The following is an 11,555-nucleotide window of genomic DNA, read 5'->3' on the forward strand; positions in this document are numbered from 1 at the left end:
AGAGAGAGAGAGAGAGAGAGAGCATAAAAGCACGCATTTCAAGTAGTCGTTTGCATGGCACTCGTTTGGTTCTCGCGCTCAGTATCGGACCCAGTGGAGCTGTTCAGCATTTATCGGTAGTGTCCCCACGAACTGTCCCCACGCTCACGGACCCGTTGACCCATGTGATACTGCAGCGTTGCGAGCGCGGAAGGGAGGGGGGAGAGAGACATTTTTTTCCCTGCATCTCCACTCGGTAGACTGGAGAAGCAGGTGCATACTTTGGAGAGAGAGAGAGAGAGAGAGAGAGAGCGCTGGTGAATTTCTCACCGTCGCAGTCGTCCGCGAGGATGTATCCAACAACTAGGCTCCTGCCGCGCGCGCGCTGCCGTCAATGTAACGGAATCACATGTGCCCCTGTGATCTAACGGCGGTACTGTTCTGTTTCTCTGGGCTCGGATGTTCCTCGCGCTCCATACACAATTCAACTGGGAAATCAACGCACACCAGCCATGGCGCTGGTCATGGAACCCATCAGCAAATGGTCCCCAAAGCAGGTGCTGGACTGGATGAAAGGTAAAAAAAATGTTCCCCCGCAGTGTCTCTGCATGACCTATAGCCGGTGGGAGAGGAATGGGTGAGCGGGAAGAGCGCCTGGACTGCATGCGGGCAGCGCGCGGCTCTGCCTGTGCCGTACAGTGGGGTATTGATCGCGCTTGTGTGCCATTTTGCGCCTCTGCTCGGCGCACCATGGTGTGTGTGATCCGCACAGCGCTACACGCGGCGCGCAAGAGGGGGTGTGCGTGTGGTCTGGGGATGCGATGTGTATGTGTCTGTGTGCGCGCGCTCGCTCGATAGAGGAGCAAATAGAGGAGCAAAAACGGTTGTTATGACACAAAGGACGACATGGCGTTTTCATACAGTGCCTAAACTAACACTTACGTGCATGTCTGCACACACAGATAGTAACAGTGAGAGAGAAACAGAGAGGCTGCTTCTAGCCTCAGTGAATAAATCTCCCTCTCGCGCAACGATAACTAGCACCATAGACAAAACCAGGCCGTCGCGCGCTGTGCTGTGCTGCGCTGCGGATGCGCGTAATCTAGGTACTAGAAGAGGGATGGATGACGGTATCTGTGGAAACCAGCTGAGCATTGACAGTCCCCCCATTGCAAACATTTATTCCTTTAAAATAACTAGTAACAGTATGTATGTTATTAGTACTTGGGGTTTATCTAATAGTATCTTTGTGAGTTTTACTAGCAATTGATTAAATTCCTGCGCTTCCTACAGTGACTACTATCTATTAACTTTGTCTCAGTACATACTAGTGTGTATTTATTTGCTTCTAGTCACTTGCACAAGTAACTATTCAATTATTACTGCTAACAGATTGCACATTTCTTGCTTGAATTCTGTTACTGCTACCTATTTAGGTTTTATTCATTATACTGAAAAAATGGCGTAGAAACAATTTTAACTCGTAAATTGCTAGTAAACTTCAGAAACAATTACAAAGAAACAGCAACACAATTAATTAAATGTGGAATTTTGAAGTAGAAAGTATAAAACATACTCCAATAATCTTTGTTTTATTTACAACTTTGAAAAATATTTCTATGTACTAGTTGACCTACTTATTTCCCCTAAAATAAAAGAATCCTAATAGTTATTAGTGTCTATATTTCAGCTTTACCTGTACTTATTTTTAAGACTATTGTGTCTATCCTAATTGTAACATTTCTCATCTTCTTACAGTTGTTGTTTTTACTTGTCATATGCAATGACTTGTCGAAATGGCTACTTTATAGTAATGGCTACTTTATATTTTTATACTTTATAGTAGTAAAATATTACTAGTATTAATTGGAATAAAGAAAATGTACTACTGTCTGTTTAGTTAGTACTAGGAAAACTGGAATATATTAACTATTTAAACAGATGCAGTTAACTAAATAATAAAATAATATCCAATAATTGAGGAATTGAAAAGTCAAAGTTATACTTATTAATAATAAAAAAAATTATATGCTACATAAAAATAGATATTTAGTTTTAAGCAAAACATGTTAAAACAGCCTTATAAAACCCCCTATACCCCATACACACACAACAGAAGGAAGCAAGAGAGAGTATCCGAATGCTGTTTGCAGATAACTGAAGGCAAACCGTGCGGGTTTCATCATGCACTTATAGCTCAGGGATGTGGACTTGCTGTTTGTTTTTTGGGAAACACTGACAACATTTTTAAAAAGCTACAGTCATAATAATTGGTATCTGATTAGAAATAATTTTCCATCATTGACATGCTCTTCTTCAGATGACATGTAAAGACACACTGATGGATGATACACAGATGCTATAAGTAGAACATAATGGAGCAGCTGTGGTGGAGAGACAGAGGGCCAAAATGCCAGCAAGATCAGACGTAATCTGAAGTGAAGTTTAAGGCCATTAGTGAACATGACATTCAGCTGCTCATAACCTCTACCCAATGAGCATTTCAAAGGTCAGATAGCCTTTGCCACCAATCTAATAATGGACAAGTGTACACAGGGGAATCAATAATGGTTGTGATCTTTATGTCCAAAACAGCCATACTTTAATGAAATTATTTTGTAGATGCTTGTAGACCAAAGGCCATTATATGTCTCACAGGCCTCTGAAAACAGGCAAAAGGGCCCCCATAGATAGTTGATAAATTTTTTCTCTTTCTTTGCTATCACTGGTATTATTGCAATGTAAGTTCATGTAAACAATGAAGTGTTTCTTACAGAATCTTACATATTCAGTGTCGAAGTTCAGTAAATCAAGAATCATTCTACTCATGTTTTTTTAACAATTTATTAAAAGAAGCAGCTGAAAATAGCAACATATTTGGAAATCAGATTACCCTGATCACGCTGTTTGTTTTTGATTCATAAAAGAGTATCTGCTCATTAAGAATACTTTGTTTGTTTTTGATTCATAAAAGAGTATCAGCTCATTAATAATCATTTGTTTGTTTTTGATTCATAAAAGAGTATCAGCTCATTAAGATGATTTTGATTCACTGAAAAGAGACATTTGATAAGAGACAATTATTCGTGAATCAGACTACCCTGATCGTGCTGTATGTTTTTGATTCATAGAAAAGAACCGGCTCATAAGAATCTGAATCTGTCTGCGCTGTTTGTTTTTGCATGCAAGCCTGTGAGGATATCTCAACAGAAAGATGCTTCTTGACAGACTTCGAACTCACATTCACAACTAAAATAAAATAGATTAACTATGTATAGTATGCTGCTGAAAAGCGGTGTAGGATCACTGGTTAGTTCTGTTTTTAAGAGAACTAGGTTTCATGGTCTGTTGTGCAGGACGGTTTCCATTTTCAGGAACTCGGTTCACTGTCTCAGGTGCAACTGTAAACTAGCAGCTTGTGCATAATTTTCACATTTGCTGCTGACAAAGAGTTTGTCAGACCTCAGAGCACCTGGTCCAGGGTCAGTTTGCTGGTATGGATGCTTGCTTTTTTCAAACTTTGTGTCAAACTTTGTTTGAAATTCTGCACAAGCAAACATCTGTCAGCGTGATTGGTATGCTGTTTTCTGTCTATTGTTTACTGTTTATTTCCTAAATTGTATTTATTGTCTGCTGTTTTCGGCTTGCTGCCATTGCCATATTTCTGTTAGGCGTATATTTCATTCTTCTTTGTTTACCCTTGGCAGAATGACAATAAAAAAAACTTGCATTGGTGCAGAGATGTGGCATGTGCTGATGATGTCTGTAGGGATAATCTACCTCCTCCTCTAACATTACAGACATCTTGTAATATAAAACTCTGCTGAGTGCCCAGTTTTGACCTTTTCAGCTTACATTTGAGAAATCATCATGCAGGTTGACATATGATAGGGTCTTAAGCCCAAGATGACAGTTAGGATTGTGGCTCTTCATTTGGTTCACAGTTTTTTTTTTAAGTTAATTCCTTATGGTTGCATTAAATATTGAGTTGTAGTTAAGATATGGCAGTCATTTCAAAAGTGTTCTGTTTAACAGAAGAAACCATGTCAACACGTGTACTATTTGGAGTTTGTCTGTCTGCAGTGGTTCTTCCCAGTGTTCATTGTTACTGCTACCCTCCTGTCGCTTATCAGATCATTTATCTCCACTGTTCTTTTAACAAAATGAGTGCACACTCCATAAGCCCTAGTGGCGCACTTGTTTCATCTAATAAAACCTTTCCAGACCTAAGCATTTCATTTGCAAACCTATTCAGCTTGTTGCTATCTCTGCATATTTTAGGGTTACATGACAATACACCAGTGCTTTGGTCAGGTGTTTAAAGGGCGACTTTGCAGATTTTTAACCCACTTTGTGTTGTTACATGTCAGTAGTATATGTAAACGAACAATGTGTATTTTCCTCTTTGTTACCTGCACAGAAACATCCATTTATTTGTCAGCAAAAGTTTTACGGATGACGAACTTCAGATCGTACTTCTGTATTTTTGTATCATCGCTTACGAACAGTCGGATTGAACCCAGTGCTTCATGGGTGTTGAAGTTTTCCTCCCTTTTTGGCAAAAGGGCATTCCATAGCCCCTTTTCTCTGTTTTCTCTAATCATATAGCACCAATTTAAGTTTTTAGTTTTACTAAAAGCCCATCTTGTCAGCGGTGAATTACCCCTTTAAACTTTAGCTGTTCAGAATAACCTGCTGTCACACTACTTTCACTGTTTCGGCAGTATATAGCATGCAAATTTTCTGTAAGCATGGAAATCCCAGATGAACTGTAATACATTTGCCAAAATGTGCATTATACAAGAGCTCACTGCCCTGGCCTGAATACTGTATCCCATAATGCTAAGTGTTCAACTTGACCTTTAATTTTCAGTGTGATAAATACATCAGAAGAAATATTGACGAATTTTTATCTACTTCGTATTTAATCAGACTGCCAAGAATTAATAAGACATTATGAGACATTGCCAAAAAAAGAAATTAAAAATTAAAACAACAATTTTGACACACTGCAATGTGGTCATGTGTGAACAATAGAGCAGATTTCTGTTTGAAATGTTTCGCTATGCCTAATACATACTGCTTCACATTATGCTTTTACAAATAACTGACAGTTCCGTTTTCCAGTATACTATTCTATTTGAACACTGAATTTTTATTTTCCAAGAGATAATACTTTAGCACCTGCAGTTGGGTTTCACAGTTTCATTGAAATTTGGCAAATGTGTTCATCAAGCTATCCTTAAGTCATGTAGGGCACAGTTAAAGCAGACGCATGAAATAAAAATCTGGACATTCATAGTATTTAGTTCATGTTAGCTTTGAGGCCATGTATTTACCTCATTTATTCATTTGAAAAAAAAAAATCGTGCACTCTTTGAAATATCCCATTAGAACATACTGTTTCTCTAGGAAATAATTCACATTTATGTATTTGGCAGATGCTTTTATCCAAAGTGACTTACATTGCATTCAAGGTACACATTTTTTAATTTCTTGCTTTTTGTGGAAATCAAACCCATGACCTTGGCGTGCTACCACTGTGTTCCACTGTATGAGCTACAGGAAGGCTGAATATGAAATAAAACTGTACTCGTCAAGCCTTTTCATGGGATTTTTAAGAACACAGTGGTTCTATATACAGACTGGATTTCCAGAAACTTCATTCTAAATAGACAAGACTGGCTGTCTGAAGGGGACATGGGAATAAAAGTGAACTCAAAACCACAGAGGTCATGCCAGTTTAGAAGATGAACTCAATTCAGACATTCTCTCCTGTGCTGATTAAAGCACTGCAAAATAACTTATTTGATGAATGCCTTTAATTTAATAAACCCAAAATAAACTGACTGCATCGGTGAGGAAAGTGCTCTGCTCTTCCTAACCTTACCTGAACTGAGCGTTTTATCACTCATTACCTGCACTTCCTGAAGCTCTCAAGGTCAGGTTCTCTCACTAATACAGAATGCTCCGGGAACTCATTTAAAATAACTTCAAATGCTGGATCACCTTTCATGAACCAAAACAAAGTTTATCTAAAATTATTCTTCACCACACATACATATTCCTCACCACCGAGCACTTTCTGTAGTTTTTCAGTGTTTGGCCAAGGAAGATTTATAGGATTTCAACCTGTCACACAACACAGGCTTGCTTTCTGACAGTGTTTCTACTGAGTTTTGGTTTGACACAGAAAATAAAGTGATTTCTGGGTTGCTAAATTATTTTAAAAAATTAAGTATTTTAAGAATTAAAAAATAAAATTATGAAATATAATTCACATGAGAATTTCAAATGCCAACAAATCCATACAAAATTGAACACAAGCCCCAAACTACAGCAAAAAACATCTGGATTGATTTATATGTGCTGGTGTTTGTCTTATTGTCACTGTGTGTGTAATTTGCATGATGCCTGACAGACATTTTTTTTTTTGGCAAACAGTAAATTTAGTAATAGTTCTCACATGTTATTTTATGTTGAAAAAGCCTTCTAAACTCACACACTACATACAGGCCTGTTTCACAGTGCGCGTGACTAAAATACTTCGAAAATACATTAAAATGAATTATCTCCACAATAAACCTGCCGTTTCTAAATGAATCTTTGTTGTTGACAGAATTGCTTAAGTAAGATGGCGTTTTAGTGCCACGTTAAAAAAAATAAAAAAATCTAAGATTACGAGATTAAAGTCATATATTTCGAGAATAAAGTTGAAATTACGAGAATAAAGTTGAAATTACGATAATAAAGTCGAAATACTACGAGAATAAAGTCGAAATGTTTCGAGAATAAAGTCAAAATGTTTCGAGAATAAAGTTGAAATATTACGAGAATAAAGTCGAAATGTTTCGAGAATAAAGTCAAAATGTTTCGAGAATAAAGATTAAAGTTATAATATTTTGCGAGTATATTCTAGGTTTTTGCACATGCAAATGGCCCGGATTGGGAGCACCAGGAGATATTCCAAAGGCTCAGCTTTCAAAATTGAAATACAAACAATATATTACAATAATGTGTTTTTTTTTCACGCTCTTTAATGTGGCGTGACAGATCGCTGTATTCGCTTCAGTTTAAGCAGCATGTGAGTCTTTCCGATTACTATAATGAGACATTATTTTCATTATAAATTAAGCTATACTGTTTTTTCATGCCTTCTGATGTTCCTTCACTTTTATATCTTGCTATAAACTTGAAATAAAGAGGAAAAACACATTTATAATTTATAATTAGAAAACAGTATAATTTAATGAATTGGTTTACATAAATACAGCGATCTGATCATTAAAGAGCTTGAAAAACGCATTATTGTAAGACACATAATTTGTGTTTCGCTATAAAACTGATTTTGAAAGCTGAGACTTATATTAAAAGTAGACCTACCAAAAGCACAAAGCTTATTGCTATTGGGTGGCTGGCGCACTACAAATAACGAATGCAATGGAAGACATGAAATATTATTTCCAAGCATACTGTCCCCGTGAGTATGACACATGGCATGATTTCTGCTAATAATCCCACATATATTTAGTGTATTAAAAAAGGGTTAAATAAGAGAGCTACAGCGCCCCTCCAAAGGATTGTCTATTGGGTGTGTGAGCTGATGTTAAGATAAAAAGTTGTTCCTGTTCAGTCTGTTAATAAATATCATATTCTTGATATTAAGCTGTTTCCGCGAGTCCTTAAAATTGACTTTTCCTCATCCCAGTAAGATGATGCGGCTGCTCGGACGCAACAATATTCAAATAAATTCCGGTAGCCTGGCAACTTCTCCCGGTGCTCTCAATACGGGCCATTTGCATGCGCATTAAAGGCTATACTCTCAAAATATAAAAATTTTAACATTTCTACGATTTAAATTCTCGAAACATTTAGACTTTATTCTTGAAACATTTCGACTTTATTCTCGTAATATTTCGACGTTATTCTCGTAATATTTCAACTTTATTCTCAAAATATTTCGACTTTATTCTCGTAATTTCGACTTTATTCTCGAAATATTACGACTTTAATCTTGTAATCTTAGATTTTAAATTTTTTTAACATGGCACTAAAACGCCGTCGTACTTAAGTGAATGATTCAGTTTTTTTGAATGAATCATTGTATTTGAACAAATCAGTTGAATGATTCACTGACTTACTCGCAGAGATGGTTATTTGTCTCCACCTACTTTAACAACAACAAAAAAAAACAATATATATACATATACACACAAACTACTGTTCAAAAGTTTGGGGTTGGTAAGATTTTTTATGTTTTTGAAAGCAGTCCCTTATGCTTACCAAGGCAGCATTTATTTGATGAATTAAACAGTTAAAACAATGAAATATTAAAAACGATAAGTACTATTTTTAATATATGTCATTTATTCTTGTGATGGCAAAGCTGGATTTTTTTAAGCAGCTGTTACTGCAGTATTACACAGTTATTTTTGCATCTGACCTTATTGAATATGCATTTGTAGGAGTATCCCTTTCAGACGCAAAATTTATGGGAGGAGAGTATTAAAATCAATCACGCAGTGTGATTTACTAACATTTGCGCTCATCAAATTACTGGTATTTGCACCATTATTTAAGGCTCCAAAAAAAGCATGTCTTAAAGCAGACACTAATTTGCGCTGCTCTTGGTAGATTGTGTTGCTCATTATGGAAATGTTCTTTAATTTTTGCATTGCCAGTAAATCACCCACAGAAATTTCCACTCCCCTTAGCACTTTTTTGGAATTGCGCTCTCACGCTAATTTGCCCTGTTTAGTAAATCTGACCCTAGATAGCAAAGAGACATGTTTGGTCATGTGCGCTCATTGAGATGATCAAAGGGCTTCAAAGAAGTCTAAATACAGGTGATGAACAGATTTTTAAAAAATGATCACCAAGATGTCAATGTCCACAGTGGGGTGTATCAGAAGCTGAAACAGCAGCAGCTGGCTTTGGATTGGTTGGATGTTTGTGAGCATGTGTGTTTGAGTGAGCGTTTGATCATTTTCTAAGGGGTTTCCTCACAATGACTCACCTCTCTCAGTGGGAGGGACCTGATACGTTTTTCCTTTGTCAGCTGTTCTTAGATTAGCGTAGATTAATGTGTTAGTGCAGATATGAGATGGTGGGCTGTAAACCAGAAGAGTGGACTTGAAGAGATTGTGTGTGTGTGTGTTTCTTAAAGGAGGCTATACTCACAGAGAATTGAATGTAATTATGCATGGTAATTACCATTTTTTCTATGATGAAGTACTCTGTCCAGTCCTAGCTTAATATGCAGAGACAACTTCACTGCAAAAGGTTTATACATTGATAAGCTATTTCTTCCTGATCTAAAATTACACTGTAACAAATGATTTTTTAAAATTGTAAATAAAACATAACTATTGAGTATGTTTTACAAGAAAATACAGTTTCAGTCTTTCTACTTCAGAATTTCATGTTTAATTCAATGTTACTTGCTGTTTCTTTTTAATTATTTGTGAAATTTACTAGCAAATTCTGAGTGAAATAATTTCTACATTTTTTTTTCAGAGTACTTTTGGCTGATGAAATCTGATGTAGTCAGGTTGATTTTATTTATATTAAATATTATATATATATTTTTTTTTTTATTGAATTTTTGCAGACATAAAAATGTATTACAATTAAATATGATTAAAATTATATTTTATAAAATATATACAAATATTTAATAGAAAATATATATTTAAATAAATTTGATTATTTCATACGTATTTATTTATTTATTTTTTACTCACGTAAACCTAGTCTAAAAGTAAGCCACTCTCACCTAATGGTGTGAGTATCGGGCGGGACTATCTGTTCATCCAGCCAATAGCAAAGAGGGGGAGGAGTGTTCAAGAAACCGTTGCAAAGATTCATCATTTTTGCAATTCCATTTGGTGATGCAAGTGGTGCATTACACTTCTCTTTTAGCTGTTAAGAAATCTTGTGTGTGAAATGTGCATCTAGGTTTGCAGTGTATGTACGTGTGCACCTTTCCAGTATGGACATGTGTATGTGTGTGTAGGACTGTAGGAAATGGAGGCCTTTATCATTCCCTGTGCAGGCTTACCTCCCCGTCTCTAAGCAACGGTTGCCAAGCAGCCCGTATAGCTAGAGCAGAACGAGAGAATGAAGAGAATGAGCACGAGAGAGAGTCTGTTTAGCTGAAGGACATCGTACACACACACACACACACACACACACACACACACACACATTTACACACATTTACACACACACACATTTACACACAGACATATATAGACACATACGTTGGTAAACTAACACGCAGGTTATCTCGTGTGTGCATATGAGACCACAGAGCTGGTTATGAAGGACAATGAATGTGTGTATCTGCAAGTTCACAATGTTCCATCTGAAGAGTCTCTCAGCCAGCATCATCCTCTGAGAGAATGTGTGTGTGTGAGAGAGAGAGAGAGAGAGAGAGAGAGAGAGAAATGCAGGTGTGTGTCTCATTTTGAGAGACGTGTCTGTAATCACTAAGTGGTTTATCGTCTTTTTTTAGAATAAAGCACAAACTATTACAGGAATTAGCCACTTGACATCACTGGCAGGTTTACGTTGTGTTTGCGCGTTGCGTGTGGTGTGTGTGTGTGTGAGCGTTGTGTATTAATCATCTTAATGACAGCTCTCTGTACGGAGAGAAGCCCCTTTACGCTGGGTCACATTTTAAGTTTATTACATGACATAAATGAATTACGATTACATGACTCGTGTTGCACTTTTCTCTCTCTCAGGGTTGGATGACTGTTTGCTGCAGTATATGAGGACATTTGAGAGAGAGCAGATAACCGGAGAGCAGCTGCTTCACATCACCCATCAGGAGCTGGAAGAGCTTGGCGTGACCCGCATCGGACACCAGGAGCTCATTCTGGAGGCTGTGGACTTACTCTGCGCACTGGTACGTGTGGTGTGTGTGTTGTGTGTGTGTGAGTGTAAAAGAGACTGGCTGTGATAATGATGTGTTTGTTTTGTATTAATTGTATTAATGACATTTTAATCAAACTCCGCTTAACACTGAATGATTAGCACCCAGCGGGAATCTCCCAGCCAGTACACAAAAAGAGGGAGTGTGTGGAGGGAAGGGAAGATGCGTTTTTGGTTTTGGTTGGCTGCTGGAGGAATTCATGCATCATAGAGAGAGAGAGAGAGAGAGAGAGAGAGAGAGAGAGAGGAGGAGTTAAATCTAACTAGTTAACATCCTCACAGCTATTCATGCAAATTCATCTCAGAAGCAGAATTCAGGTTTATTATTAAAGAGCTGTTTTGGGTTAAACAAGAAGAACTGCAATAAATACTAATGTAAATAGGGTCCAAAATGATTTGTGACCCTGGACCACAAAACCAGTCTTAAGGTGCTTGGATATATTTTTAGCAATAGCCAAAAAAAAAATTGTATTGGTCAAAATTATCAATTTTTATTTTATGCCAAAAATCATTAGGATATTAAGTAAAGATCATGTTCCATGAAGATATTTTGTAAATTTCCTACCGGAAATATATCAAAACTTAATTTTTGATTAGTAATATGCATTGCTAAGGACTTCATTTGGACAACTTTAAAG

The 11,555-nt window shown here is 36.9% G+C and overlaps 1 protein-coding gene across 1 annotated transcript in view; it reads left to right on the top strand.

The window, feature by feature from the left end:
* The first annotated feature begins 296 nt into the window (after window positions 1-296).
* LOC107680385 (connector enhancer of kinase suppressor of ras 2) overlaps window positions 297-11,555 on the top strand; it is a 36,658-nt gene continuing 25,399 nt past the window's right edge. Inside the window, exons 1-2 of the mRNA XM_016476256.1 lie at window positions 297-555; window positions 10,728-10,891. Coding sequence (XP_016331742.1) covers window positions 492-555; window positions 10,728-10,891 — 228 coding nt within the window. The 5' untranslated portion in view covers window positions 297-491. The remainder of the gene's footprint in view (window positions 556-10,727; window positions 10,892-11,555) is intronic.

Source organism: Sinocyclocheilus anshuiensis, unplaced genomic scaffold, assembly GCF_001515605.1.
Source record: "Sinocyclocheilus anshuiensis isolate Anshui unplaced genomic scaffold, SAMN03320099.WGS_v1.1 scaffold1262, whole genome shotgun sequence".
Taxonomy (NCBI): domain Eukaryota; kingdom Metazoa; phylum Chordata; class Actinopteri; order Cypriniformes; family Cyprinidae; genus Sinocyclocheilus; species Sinocyclocheilus anshuiensis.